The sequence below is a fragment of the Mustela nivalis genome (assembly GCF_964662115.1).
Source record: "Mustela nivalis genome assembly, chromosome: 2".
NCBI lineage: Eukaryota > Metazoa > Chordata > Mammalia > Carnivora > Mustelidae > Mustela > Mustela nivalis.
The window spans coordinates 46,837,276-46,853,195 of NC_139021.1; the positions used below are offsets into that span (position 1 = coordinate 46,837,276).

Consider the following 15,920-nt stretch of genomic DNA (forward strand, 5'->3'; position numbering starts at 1 on the left):
ATAAACATGTGAGAGGATAGGTGTTTTAATTAACTAGATAGGGGAATTCTTTCACTATGTAAACATACCAAAGTATCACGATATATACTTTAAATATCTTAAATTTAATGTGTCAATTATACCTCAGTAAAGTTGAAACAAAAAAATTGTTAGAGGGGCACCTGGGTGGTTCAGTGGGTTAAAGCCTCTGCCTTCAGCTCAGGTCATGATCCTAGGGTCTTGGGATCGAGCCACACATCGGGCTCTCTGCTCAATGGGGAGCCTGCTTCCCCCTCTCTTTCTCTCAGCCTGCCTCTCTGCCTACTTGTGATCTCTGTCAAGTAAGTAAAATATTTTTGAAAAATTATTAGAAATTTTAAGACTACCCAGCAGCTTTTTCTCCTGCTGTAATTACCAGTCCAAACATAATCCCGACTTTATAAAGTGGTACCTACAAACCTTGAGACTTTTATTGGTTACATGGGTATCTCAGTACACCATGAGGATAAGATGAGAAAGTCCTTTTGTTGTTGATGTGACTACTCTGTTGGTGCTATTTTGTGGACCTACTTGTCTCCTCTGGTACCTGAAAAATTATTGTGTGCCTTAGAGACCGAACTCCTTTCATACTCTTTGCTTGAAGGCATACATCTTGAATTTTAAGCCTCAAGTTGTGTCTATAGGAGAATCCATTTATGGCCTGACTTAGCCTTCCCCATGCAGAATTCTGCATATACATACATACATACATCATACATCATATACATATATAATATATAACATATATATATTTTATATATATATATATAAATATATATATATATATAGTATCATCTATCATTTTTTCCCTCCTACTCTGTGTTTGGCTTGGATTTCTAAATTTAAAAAAAAAAACACAACCAAACAAGAAATGCAAAATATTGTCTTCCTACATGGCCTTTAAACTTTTTTTTCCACTGGGTCTCGATAACTTGACTTCTCTCTCCAAGACTTGTGATAATGATATGCTCTCCATTTTATATGAAGTGCCACTCTAACCATAACTGATTTAGTTGTTCTGCCCTACTGTCCTGAATCTCATCCCTGAATTTTCATTCTCCTACCACTGATAAATGGATACTAGGCTTTTGAATATATTACTTGCAGTTGGCCTATGTACAATTTAGACAGATGCTATATTATTAGCCACTGTTTTAAAAAAGTTTTGAATTATAATTGGTCTGAAGAAATATGTATATCTTTATATTAAGAATCATGGATATTGCCTGAGGTTTTATATTAAAGAAAGAATTATAAAACTGTATATATACAAGATAAGACATTAAATGTATATTGCACAAAATCAACATTAAATCTTATTTCACTTTTTTCATAGAAAAGATAAAAATAAGGAATTACCACTGCTTTCTTTAGAATACTCTGAATTATGTTAACTACTATGCAAATTCCATATCATATTGAAATCTAAAACAAATTCTCAGCTTTGAAAGCAAAGGCTAGCAACTTTCACATTTAAGAAGTGTTGTGAAATAACAAAGGAACAATTAAAACTAGAAAGGTATTTCATATATAGTTAGCCCTTGGTAAGTAAATCTTAATATACCAAATTGAAGGATTTTTTTTTTTTAAGTTCGCTCTATGCATGAAGCCCATTGCAGGGCTCAAATCACAACCCTGGATCGAGACCTGAGCCAAAAATCAAGAGTCGGTTATTTAACTGACTAAGCCACCCAGCCACCCTAGAATTGAAAGTTGTTTTAATATGATACAAAAATAGATGAATCTGAGATCTATGATTATTTTTCTACAGGTAGAACTCATATGATTAATTATCCCTACAAAAAATTTATTGAGCCTGATCTATATTTATACTCATACAAATTAAAAAAGATATAAGGATGATTGAAAGTGTTAAAAAGAATGACATAGAAAATCACAAATTGTCTTAATATAACTATATAACTAAGAATTTTTGACTTAGTATTTCAAACAAGATAGTAAAGCAAATTCGGATAAGAAAAAAACTTAAATAAACCTATCTTATCTCACATGCAAGTCTTTTTTTTTTTTTCCCTTTACAGCATCCTCTAGAAAACTTCTCACAATATTACGTGTATATTTATCTGTGTCTTTGTTTCTGTAATTTTTGCATCTCCCATTAGAGGTCCAGAAGCTCCATAAAAGCAGGGATTTCATTTCTGTTTACCCTGGTTACTTGGCCAGTCACAGAGTACTGCTCAATAAATATTAGCCAATTGTATGAATTTTTTCTTCTTTTTTCACATTTCAGGAGATAATGAGCCATTTGAATTATCCAGATTTTCATTCAATTTCATCATTTAACTAATGCTTACTAAAAGTCTGTGTGTCATGTCTGTGCTTAGTTCTGGATGTATATCTGTAAACAAGAGACCTTACCTTCAAGGAACTTAAAATCTAGACAAGATAAACAGAAGAAGAATTTCAAATAATGAGACAATGTTTTCAAAGAGAAATGAGAGTGAGAGAGATAGAGACATGCCCCCCCCCCAAAAAAAAGAAGCAGCTTTAGGTCTCCACTTAAAATCTATAGATACATGTTACAGATCAAAATTATTTCTTATCTCTTAATCCCAGTGGGAAGAATAAGCAAATATGAATTTTAGGACAAAAAAAATCAACCAACCAATAGTCGGTATAATGAGAAAAAGATTTTCACTTCTCAATAATATATTCCATTTCATGAAGACTAGCCTGGAGCATCAGGTCAATTAATATAATAACTTGGTACATACAGACTTAGGCATAGGAAGTGAAATTTAATTTAGTGGTCTTATGTTAATCACTAAGGGTCCAGAAGAGAACAACAAAACAATCTTAAAAGAGAAAAATAGAATTTATGAGGGAACTAATCAAATATAGCCTAGAGAAGAGATGACAAAGTGGTATTTAATTTCACTTGAAGGGATATAGTAGAGACATGATATTAGGGCCAAAGAACTGGTATGAATGATGATTTAAACATGTGTCAATAATAAAAAATATATATGCTGCTAGTGCATTTGGATATTTATTTTTACTTAAAACTGTTTTTTTTTTTTTTTTTTTTTTTTTTTTTTTTTTGCACCATAGAGTTATGTGTTTTTGGCTCTGGATTTAAGGACAATAAATAACATATTGGCTATAACCTAGGTGAGTAAGAATTTTTTGTTTTGTTTTCTTTGTGAGTATACTAGTGGAGGTTTTTTTTTTTTTTGAGCTGTGCTTTTTCAGCACAATTTGGAGATATACAGTAGTATATTGTGTCAGTTTAGCTCTTGAAAGTTCATATTCTTAGGTTAATTGAAGATGCTGAGGTATAAAGACTAATTAAAATAAAACTTAAAAACTAACTAATACCATTAATCATTTAATATGCTCATTAAAATCTATCTCTGACCATTGGACCCCTTTTGAAAACTTCATAAAACCATTTAACCGCTGAAAATTACAATTATAGACCAGAGCTGAGTCCATAATTTGGATTTGTATTTTTTTTTTTTTTTTTTGTATTTAAGCTACTGAGTTTTAACATTAAAAATTTTAAAATATGGTTGAAAATTAATATGGAGTGATTACTTCAGATATTTTGAAATGTGATTTCATTTAAATTTTTTGTAGTGTTTCAATTTGCTTCAGTTATTTTTTATGTTAAAATGGATTTCTACTCTGATTCACAATTCCACTCTGATTCTTAACTTTTTAAATTATTTTATTCCATATGTTAACTAACTGGAATTTAAATAAAAACTTGAAACTACAAAAAATAGAAATAAAAATAAACTTATTTTATTCCAAATGATTACATTAACTAAAAACCAAAAATAAAACAAAATAAAATCTCTATCCTGAGAATAAATTTGAATGAAATACATAGATTACAACTATTATTATAATATCATTTTTTAGTTAAAACTATTAAAGGGATTAAAATATTTTAGGGTACAAAAGTAAAATCTGATTAAGTCATTAGAAAGGCATTTATTTATCAAACTACTCTTTCCAGTTCCACATTTCAGTTAACATTATTTATTCAGTTTCCCTATGTGTTCAACACTATTCTGTTTTGTATTCTATTTGCAAGTACCTTAAAATATACTTTAAAAGAGAGAAGGAGACACATGTACAAAACATTTATACACACACACACACACATATATGCTAATACCATATACATATACATGTATACATATACACAAATATATACATATACGTATAAATAACAGTTCAGTATATAACCAAATAATTCATTATAAATTACAGACCATAAAGACAGACTACCAGTGGAAGCTAGGGCAATCAGGAATGTGCAATTGAGAGGGATAGGGGCTGTGACTGAGTACGAGGATCTCAACTTGGTTAAGAGGAGTGAGGGGAAAACACAAAGAACAAAGCCCAAATAGAATTTGTGCTGGAAGAGTAAGAAAATTAAACTGACTAGAATGGTCAGAAGGGAAAAACCCTGGGAGGGAAAATAAAGCACAAAAATCTAAGTGTTTGTTCAAGCAGTTCAAACTTGCTCAGAATAGCAAAGAGATTTGACTGTAGACATGAATGGCATGGAGCCCAGGTGACGTGTCTGCTTGGGAAATATTGTCAAAATGAACAATACAAATAAGCATTAATGCCAAACATTTTTCATTAAAAAGTTAACTTAGAATGTATGGCAAATCCAGAGGGGTTTTTTTTGATTGTTGTTAGTTAATACTGAAAAATGATTATTTCCCCTCAAATTTTGACTTCTTACTTAATCTTCCATTACAATGTGAATATCTCATCCCTCTGATTCCAGCCCTCCATCTAGTTTTGGTGGAATGGCTTGCTATTTCCTCATTATTTCCATTATTCTTTGTAAGTTTTAAAATTAAAAGCCAATTTTTTTCTCAGCCTAGTTGTTAACTCAGGTTTGTGTAAATGCATAATCTCACATACTTCAAGAACCACACGTGTTCCTGGGCCAGCTCCCAGAGAGCCGATTGGGTGCATCTCTCCCAACTGTACTTATAGTAACAACACATTGGGGACTTGAAATTGACAATGATGGGGATATTTACACCCCATGAAAATTGGCAAATGCTACAAGTCAAATGCTTTTTATTTAGTCGGTTTTGTTTGGGAGGAGGGGAGTGGTTTGTTAAACCTTGATTAACACACCATTGTGTGCAACAATATATTTTTCCATACACTTTCCAATTGGTTTTTAGTTCCAGTTTTTATGAATCAATCAGAAAATATCTATAGGGCGCCTGAGTGGCTCAGTGGGTTAGAACCTCTTCTTTCAGCTCAGGTCATGATCTCAGGTCCCTGCTCAGCGGGGAGCCTGTTTCCCTTCCACCAGCCCCCGCCACCGCTCCTCACCTCTCTCTGTCTGCCTCTCTGCTTACTTTTGATCTCTCTCTGTCAAATAATTTAAAAAAAAAAAAACTTAAAAAAATATAAAAAAGAAAATATCTATGGAACACCCATACTGCTTAAGCCTACTGGGCTAAAAAGCATAAACATGAAAACTCACAATCTCTTCTTGTTAGTGTACACATAATACCTATAGACTGAAATCTGATGTGTTCACTCTCATGAAGTTAAAAAAAATGCTTAGGTATTTCAATATTCCTTGGTATATACATTACAGGAAGAAAGGAAATCAAAGTTTAGCTCCACAACTCCTTGGCTCTAGAAAATATATCCTGATAGGATCAATAATCAAATAAGAGGTAACAGGACATTTTTAACAAAATTCTTGTGGCAGATACATTTGCACAATTGGCAAATAATTTAGATTTTAGTACTTGGGACAAGAATTACAAACGTCAGGTGCAGCTCTGTGGATTGCTCTGTGGATAATCTGTTCTTGCAATAACTTTAATTAATCTGAGAGTCTTATACATCCAACTAGAAGTTCATGAATCATTTTCTAAAAATGTGGTGAAAGTGTGTCTGGCAGCAGGGAATCATTAAAGAAACAATAGCTTGACTGAAGGACCTTGAGCTCCCAGATTTTCCAGGGTTTCCTCCATCACTGATTAGGGAAGACATCAACAAAGTTATGGCATCTTTTTTTTTTTTTTTTTAACTTTTTATTTTTTATAAACATATATTTTTATCCCCAGGGGTACAGGTCTGTGAATCACTAGGTTTACACACTTCACAGCACTCACCAAAGCACATACCCTCCCCAATGTCCATAATCCCACCCCCTTCTCCCAAACCCCCTCCCCCCAGCAACCCTCAGTTTGTTTTGTGAGATTAAGAGTCACTTATGGTTTGTCTCCCTCCCAATCCCATCTTGTTTCATTTATTCTTCTCCTACCCACTTAAGCCTCCATGTTGCATCACCACTTCCTCATATCAGGGAGATCATATGATAGTTGTCTTTCTCTGCTTGACTTATTTCGCTAAGCATGATACGCTCTAGTTCCATCCATGTTGTCTCAAATGGCAAGATTTCATTTCTTTTGATGGCTGCATAGTATTCCATTGTGTATATATACCACATCTTCTTGATCCATTCATCTGTGGATGGACATCTAGGTTCTTTCCATAGTTTGGCTATTGTGGACATTGCTGCTATAAACATTCGGGTGCATGTGCCCCTTTGGATCACTACATTTGTATCTTTAGGGTAAATACCCAATAGTGCAATTGCTGGGTCATAGGGCAGTTCTATTTTCAACATTCTGAGGAACCTCCATGCTGTTTTCCAGAGTGGCTGCACCAGCTTGCATTCCCACCAACAGTGTAGGAGGGTTCCCCTTTCTCCACATCCTCGCCAGCATCTGTCATTTCCTGACTTGTTGATTTTAGCCATTCTGACTGGTGTGAGGTGATATCTCATTGTGGTTTTGATTTGTATTTCCCTGATGCCGAGTGATATGGAGCACTTTTTCATGTGTCTGTTGGCCATCTGGATGTCTTCTTTGCAGAAATGTCTGTTCATGTCCTCTGCCCATTTCTTGATTGGATTATTTGTTCTTTGGGTGTTGAGTTTGCTAAGTTCTTTATAGATTCTGGACACTAGTCCTTTATCTGATATGTCGTTTGCAAATATCTTCTCCCATTCTGTCAGTTGTCTTTTGATTTTGTTAACTGTTTCCTTTGCTGTGCAAAAGCTTTTGATCTTGATGAAATCCCAATAGTTCATTTTTTCCCTTGCTTCCCTTGCCTTTGGCGTTGTTCCTAGGAAGATGTTGCTGCGGCAGAGGTCGAAGAGGTTGCTGCCTGTGTTCTCAGGATTTTGATGGATTCCTTTCGCACATTGAGGTCCTTCATCCATTTTGAGTCTATTTTTGTGTGTGGTGTAAGGAAATGGTCCAATTTCATTTTTCTGCATGTGGCTGTCCAATTTTCCCAGCACCATTTATTGAAGAGGCTGTCTTTTTTCCATTGGACATTCTTTCCTGCTTTGTCGAAGATGAGTTGACCATAGATTTGAGGGTCTATTTCTGGGCTCTCTATTCTGTTCCATTGATCTATGTGTCTGTTTTTGTGCCAGTACCATGCTGTCTTGATGATGACAGCTTTGTAATAGAGCTTGAAGTCCGGAATTGTGATGCCACCAACGTTGGCTTTCTTTTTCAATATCCCTTTGGCTATTCGAGATCTTTTCTGGTTCCATATAAATTTTAGAATTATTTGTTCCATTTCTTTGAAAAAGATGGATGGTACTTTGATAGGAATTGCATTAAATGTGTAGATTGCTTTAGGTAGCATAGACATTTTCACAATATTTATTCTTCCAATCCAGGAGCATGGAACATTTTTCCATTTCTTTGTGTCTTCCTCAATTTCTTTCATGAGTACTTTATAGTTTTCTGAGTATAGATTCTGTGTCTCTTTGGTTAGGTTTATTCCTAGGTATCTTATGGTTTTGGATGCAATTGTAAATGGGATTGACTCCTTAATATCTCTTTCTTCTGTCTTGCTGTTGGTGTAGAGAAATGCAACTGATTTCTGTGCATTGATTTTATATCCTGACACTTTACTGAATTCCTGTATAAGTTCTAGCAGTTTTTGAGTGGAGTCTTTTGGGTTTTCCACATATAGTATCATATCATCTGCGAAGAGTGATAATTTGACTTCTTCTTTGCCGATTTGGATGCCTTTAATTTCCTTTTGTTGTCTGATTGCTGAGGCTAGGACCTCTAGTACTATGTTGAATAGCAGTGGTGATAATGGACATCCCTGCCGTGTTCCTGATCTTAGTGGAAAAGCTTTCAGTTTTTCTCCATTGAGAATGATATTTGCGGTGGGTTTTTCATAGATGGCTTTGATGATATTGAGGTATGTGCCCTCTATCCCTACACTTTGAAGAGTTTTGATCAGGAAGGGATGCTGTACTTTGTCAAATGCTTTTTCAGCATCTATTGAAAGTATCATATGGTTCTTGTTCTTTCTTTTATTGATGTGTTGTATCACATTGACTGATTTGCGGATGTTGAACCAACCTTGCAGCCCTGGAATAAATCCCACTTGGTCGTGGTGAATAATCTTTTTAATGTACTGTTGAATCCTATTGGCTAGTATTTTGTTGAGTATTTTCGCATCTGTGTTCATCAAGGATATCGGTCTATAGCTCTCTTTTTTGGTGGGATCCTTGTCTGGTTTTGGGATCAAGGTGATGCTGGCCTCATAAAATGAGTTTGGAAGTTTTCCTTCCATTTCTATTTTTTGGAACAGTTTCAGGAGAATAGGAATTAGTTCTTCTTTAAATGTTTGGTAGAATTCCCCCGGGAAGCCATCTGGCCCTGGGCTTTTGTTTGTTTGGAGATTTTTAATGACTGTTTCAATCTCCTTACTGGTTATGGGTCTGTTCAGGCTTTCTATTTCTTCCTGGTTCAGTTGTGGTAGTTTATATGTTTCTAGGAATGCATCCATTTCTTCCAGATTGTCAAATTTATTGCCGTAAAGTTGCTCATAGTATGTTCTTATAATAGTTTGTATTTCTTTGGTGTTAGTTGTGATCTCTCCTCTTTCATTCATGATTTTATATATTTGGGTCCTTTCTCTTTTATTTTTGATAAGTCTGGCCAGGGGTTTATCAATTTTATTAATTCTTTCAAAGAACCAGCTCCTACTTTCGTTGATTTTTTCTATTGTTTTTTTGGTTTCTATTTCATTGATTTCTGCTCTGATCTTTATGATTTCTCTTCTCCTTCTGGGCTTAGGATTTCTTTCTTGTTCTTTCTCCAGCTCCTTTAGGTGTAGGGTTAGGTTGTGTACCTGAGACCTTTCTTGTTTCTTGAGAAAGGCTTGTACCGCTATATATTTTCCTCTCAGGACTGCTTTTATTGTGTCCCACAGATTTTGAACCGTTGTATTTTCATTATCATTTGTTTCCATGATTTTTTTCAATTCTTCTTTAATTTCCCGGTTGACCCATTCATTCTTTAGAAGGATACTGTTTAGTCTCCATGTATTTGGGTTCTTTCCAAACTTCCTTTTGTGGTTGAGTTCTAGCTTTAGAGCATTGTGGTCTGAAAATATGCAGGGAATGATCCCAATCTTTTGATACCGGTTGAGTCCTGATTTAGGACCGAGGATGTGATCTATTCTGGAGAATGTTCCATGTGCACTAGAGAAGAATGTGTATTCTGTTGCTTTGGGATGGAATGTTCTGAATATATCTGTGATGTCCATCTGGTCCAGTGTGTCGTTTAAGGCCTTTATTTCCTTGCTGATCTTTTGCTTGGATTTCAGTGAGGGGAGTGTTAAAGTCCCCTACTATTATTGTATTGTTGATGTGTTTCTTTGATTTTGTTATTAATTGGTTTATATAGTTGGCTGCTCCCGCGTTGGGGGCATAGATATTTAAAATTGTTAAATCTTCTTGTTGGATAGACCCTTTGAGTATGATATAGTGTCCTTCCTCATCTCTTATTATAGTCTTTGGCTTAAAATCTAATTGATCTGATATAAGGATTGCCACTCCTGCTTTCTTCTGATGTCCATTAGCATGGTAAATTCTTTTCCACCCCCTCACTTTAAATCTGGAGGTGTCTTCGGGTTTAAAATGAGTTTCTTGTAGGCAACATATAGATGGGTTTTGTTTTTTTATCCATTCTGATACCCTGTGTCTTTTGACAGGGGCATTTAGCCCATTCACATTCAGGGTAACTATTGAGAGATATGAATTTAGTGCCATTGTATTGCCTGTAAGGTGACTGTTACTGTATATGGTCTCTGTTCCTTTCTGATCTACCACTTGTAGGCTCTCTCTTTGCTTAGAGGACCCCTTTCAATATTTCCTGTAGAGCTGGTTTGGTATTTGCAAATTCTTTCAGTTGTTGTTTGTCCTGGAAGCTTTTAATCTCTCCTTCTATTTTCAATGATAGCCTAGCTGGATATAGTATTCTGGGCTGCATGTTTTTCTCGTTTAGTGCTCTAAAAATATCATGCCAGCTCTTTCTGGCCTGCCAGGTCTCTGTGGATAAGTCAGCTGCCAATCTAATATTTTTACCATTGTATGTTACAGACTTCTTTTCCCGGGCTGCTTTCAGGATTTTCTCTTTGTCACTGAGACTTGTAAATTTTACTATTAGGTGACGGGGTGTGGGCCTATTCTTATTGATTTTGAGGGGCGTTCTCTGAACCTCCTGAATTTTGATGCTCGTTCCCTTTGCCATATTGGGGAAATTCTCCCCAATAATTCTCTCCAGTATACCTTCTGCTCCCCTCTCTCTTTCTTCTTCTTCTGGAATCCCAATTATTCTAATGTTGTTTCGTCTTATGGTGTCACTTAATTCTCGAATTCTCCCCTCATGGTCCAGTAGCTGTTTGTCCCTCTTTTGCTCAGCTTCTTTATTCTCTGTCATTTGGTCTTCTATATCACTAATTCTTTCTTCTGCCTCATTTATCCTAGCAGTTAGAGCCTCCATTTTTTATTGCACCTCATTAATAGCTTTTTTGATTTCAACTTGGTTAGATTTTAGTTCTTTTATTTCTCCAGAAAGGGCTTTTATATCTCTCGTGAGGGTTTCTCTAATATCTTCCATGCCTTTTTCGAGCCCGGCTAGAACCTTGAGGATTGTCATTCTGAACTCTAGATCTGACATATTACCGATGTCTGTATTGATTAGGTCCCTAGCCTTCGGTACTGCCTCTTGTTCTTTTTTTTGCGTTGAATTTTTACGTCTTGTCATTTTGGCCAGATAAGAGTAAATGAAGGGGCAAGTAAAATACTAAAAGGGTGGCAACAACCCCAGGAAAATATGCTTTAACCAAATTAGAAGAGATCCAAAATCGTGAGTGGGGAGAAAGGGGATAAAAAGAGGTTCAAAAAGAAAGAAAGAAAAAAAAAAAAAGAAAAAAGAAAAGAAAAAAAAAAAAGAAAAGAAAAAAAAATTTTTTTTTAAAAAAGAAAACACCTGAGAAAAATTTAAAAAAGAAAAAATATATATATTAGATAAACTAATAAAAAATCGTTAAAAAAGAAAAAGGTAACAGTTAAAAAAAAATTTTTTTTTACCCGAAGGCGAGAAGAAAAAGAAAATAAAAAAAAATGAAAAAGAAAAAATTAAATTAACTGCAAGACTAAAAAAAATCACAGGAAAAAAGCCATGAGTTCCGTGCTTGGCTTTCTCCTCCTCTGGAATTCTGCTGCTCTCCTTGGTAATGAAACCGCACTCCTTGGTAGGTGTACTTGGTCTAGGCTGGATTTCTTGTTGATCTTCTGGGGAGGGGCCTGTTGTAGTGATTCTCAAGTGTCTTTGCCCCAGGCGGAATTACACCGCCCTTACCCGGGGCCGGGGTGAGTAATCCGCTCGGGTTTGCTTTCAGGAGCTTTTGTTCCCTGAGCGCTTTCCGTAGAGTTCCGGAGGACGGGAACACAAATGGCGGCCTCCTGGTCTCCGGCCCGGAGGAGCCGAGAGCCCAGGGCCCCACTCCTCAGTGCGCCCTCAGAGAACAGCGCCCAGTTACTCCCGTCTGCCTGACCTCCGGCCGCGCTCCGAGCTCACCGAGCCTGCGATCGGTTCAAGGTAACACCGAGCTGCGAGCTTACTGTCAGCTCTGTTTCTGTAGCCGGCTTTCCCGTTCCAATACCCGCAAGCTCTGCGACACTCAGACACCCCCGATCCTTCTGTGACCCTGCGGGACCTGAGGCCACGCTGACCCCGCGTGGGCTTCGCCCCGGTTTAGCCTCTGGAGCGATGTCCCTCAGCGGAACAGACTTTTAAAAGTCCTGATTTTGTGCGCGGTTGCTCCGCCGCTTGCCGGGAGCCGGCCCCTCCCCCCGGGGTCTATCTTCCCGTCGCTTTGGATTCACTTCTCCGCCGGTCCTACCTTTCAGAAAGTGGTTGTTTTTCTGTTTCCAGAATTGCTGTTCTTCTTCTCTTCGATCTGCCGATGGATTTTCAGGTGTTTGCAATCTTTAGATAAGCTGTCTAGCTGATCTCCGGCTAGCTGAAGCAGTCTCAGCTTGCTACTTCTCCGCCATCTTGACTCCTCCCCCAGTTATGGCATCTTTATTCTGGGCTATTTCAGCTATAAAAGCATCTCTGGTAGCATGTTTATCATTCATTCTAATTCTTCATAATTAATAAGTTCTCATCAGGTAATAGGCTCTATGCTTCTCATTATCTCATCCTTCCTGAAACTACAGTCTAGTAGTAAAACCAAAAATAATCAGTTACAAACCAGTAAGGGTGGTTTGTATTTCAGACAATACAGAGAATGGCCTTTTAGGGAATTGAAAAACATTTACTAGAGTATGAGGTTTTGATAGGGACACAGTTCTTAAAAAAAATAAAAATAAAAAAATTAAAATCACATGCAAATTTAAAAAATCAGATTTGAATTTCTTTTCTTTTTTTCTTTTTTCTTTTTTTTTTTTTTTTGTGTCAGAGACAGAGTGTGTGTGTGCATCCGCGCATGTGGGCGCGTGCGGAAGCACCCAGTAGGGGGAGGGGCAGAGGCAGAGGGAGAAGCAGGCTCCCCACTGAGCAGCGAGCCCTACATGGGACTCAATCCGGGGACCGGGGATCATGACCTGAGACGAAGGCAGACGCTTAAGCGACTGACCCACCCAGGCGTCCCCAGATTTGAATTTCTTAAGGAAATAATGGGAAAGTATTAAATATTTATTTTATTTATTTATTTTTTGTGTGTATAGGATTAAAGAAATGATCAGATTTTATTTTGGAAAGAACCTAAATTTAAAAGGAAAAATACCTAATCTTTAGTAAATTAAAATATTTGGAGCTATGCAAATCCCAGTGGGAGCCAAATCAGTGCTCACAAACTGAAAAGAATATGACCAAACTCAGAAGAACTAGTTTATTAAGAACACAGACAGGAATTTTTTAAGGAAAGAGCAAACTGTCACTCTGCCAAAGTCTTCATCATTGCAGATGGCTATGGGAAGTAGTGTTTCCATGTGGGAATTCATCCCAATCTTTGCTTCACTGTTCTTCTCTCAATAGAAATAATCATTTGGAAAGTTTCTTTGACATACTTATTCTTACTAAATGGGTCAGTGTTTCCATCCTACCCTACATGCCTACAACATAAATAAGAAATACATATTGGGCTTAAAGTCATGCAGTAGTTGTGCAGTGCTTACCTCTGGTGTCCTGGAGCCAGAGCCTAAGATTGAGCTGCTTGAAGAGATTTACCCTTTTATTTATTTATTTATCTCCATAAAATAAGAAAAACAATAGCTGTAAGTTAAAAAGATTAACTTATGGGGATGGGGTAACTGGATGATTGGCATTAATGCAATGAGCACTGAGTGTTATATGCAACTGATGAATTACTGAACTCTACCCTGAAACTAATACACTAAATGCTAACTCAATTGAATTTAAGTAGTATGAGTTTTAAAAAAGAGGTTACATTATATAGCATTATAGTCTGGAGTGTTTTTTTTTTTTTTTTTTTTTAATAAAATGCCCTATTTAAAATTTCTGCCCATTATTTTTACTGTCTGTTAATTATCTAGTCTCTTGTACCAGATTAATCTATCATGTAAGCCAGAAAAATAAAGAGAGGTTGTTACCTTGAAAGGCGATGCATTGTCTTATTTCTTTATGGTGTGTTTTAAAATTTTCTTCATATATTGGAGACTATGTGTCTTAACTTTCCCACAGTTTCCAGAGTTTTTCCTTTTTTTGTTTCTAAATTCACTTAAACACGTAAACAAATGAGATATTTAAAGGTTTTCACCCACTGTTGGATAAGTGATGATGGGGATAATAATGATAATGATTCTGGGAGTCAAATTTTCATCTGCCAAAAAATTAGATTAATTCCATAGCTGTGAGAAAATCACCATAGTCACAAATTTTTCCTTTGGCATATATATTATAAAATATACTTTAATCCTCACTTGCCAACTTCATGCTATCATTCACACAGAAAAAACCATAAAATTAAAAATAGCTCATTGATTCTGGAATTGGGCAACCCAAGTTGTATTACTGAAAGTTATACTATCTGATTCATTTGAAAAAGTTCCTTAATCCCCACAGTCCTTGGATTCCTCTGCCATAAAATAAGAGAAACAATAACTGTGGTTAAAGAGGTTAAATGATACAGCATATATAAACTCCTTAGCACAGAGTAAGTACTGAATGCATAGTCTTCCCCTCCAAATTTAGAAAAAAATGTAATTACTGCAAATTTATTTTGCATGTTTCTTATAATACAGTACAAAGCTATAAAGAATTAAACAATAATTTCAGTTTAATTATTGTTTAATTTAGCTACAAAGAATTAAACAATTTTTTTCAGTCGAACTGTTTTCTTTAGCATCAGTTTATTATAATTATTTTCCCTAGTATTCATCCTCTCTGAAAAAGTTATCACAATTTAATATAGGTTTCCATAAAGAGAGAATGGTTAGTTATTCTATATATTTTCTTGCAACATTTAGTGTCATACCTTGAAATTTTTCCATTCCTTTTTTTGTTCCCTTTGCAAATATTCAGTTTTGATATCCTCCTGTAAGAAAATAAGATTCTATTGGTTAAATGAGCCAATACTTTTTCCAGTTATTTAGTATCCTGTACTGTGATTCAAACTATTTTTTTTAAAGATTTTATTTATTTATTTGACAGACAGAGATCACAAGTAGGCAGAGAGGCAGGCAGAGAGAGTGGGAGGAAGCAGGCTCCCTGCTGAGCAGAGAGCCCCATGTGGGCTCGACCCCAGGACCCTGAGATCACAACCTGAGCCGAAGGCAGAGGCTTTAACCCACTGAGCCACCCAGGTGCCCCTGTGATTCAAACTATTAGAATCTATTTAGAATCAAAGCAAACCTTGAACATGTATAACTGTTAGCAGCTAAAAAACAATAGCCAAGATGTTGAACAGGCACATGACAAAAAGAGATGCAATAACTTGTTTGAGCTTAAGAGATGAAGCATCATAGATGAAGAAAGAGTCAGATCTTCAAGGACAAACAGGGTTTTGAAATAAAGTTCTATTGGTAGCTGATAATGGGTAATTATCAAACACGTAAGTAACTTAATTATATTAGCATAAATTCACCCACAGTCTTTCCAGCCATTCTTTTTTCTTCATTAACACTTCCATTTTATAAAATAGTAAACAAATAAGAAACAGAGGGATGAAATTAGAATGGTTCCACATTTTTAAAATAAAGAAATGCTCAACATGATCTCTGAAATTATTATCCCATTTCTTCTGTGTATATCATCATTTTTGTTTTTATTGCTCTTAAATTTAAATTATGAACACAATGAGTGAATACACGTCTATATTTATGTTGCATGTTTGTAGAAAATGTAATAAAAATTAAAACCTAACAATTCTCTTACTAAGTCTCCCAGAAAGCATCTAGTTATCAAATGCAAAAGGGCATTTTTACATTTTAGAAGGACGTGATTGCTCATCTATTATATTTTACATAAATTAGGACACAAACATAAATATAAAAACTGTTTTCTTAAACAGAAAAAAAAGAGCAC

General features: G+C 35.7%; 1 protein-coding gene across 1 annotated transcript in view; it reads right to left on the bottom strand.

Annotated features, from left to right (window-relative positions):
- The window catches only part of CNBD1 (cyclic nucleotide binding domain containing 1), a 511,440-nt gene that overhangs the window by 29,366 nt on the left and 466,154 nt on the right, over positions 1–15,920 (bottom strand). The window contains exon 12 of the mRNA XM_082722613.1: positions 14,872–14,931. Coding sequence (XP_082578739.1) covers positions 14,872–14,931 — 60 coding nt within the window. The remainder of the gene's footprint in view (positions 1–14,871; positions 14,932–15,920) is intronic.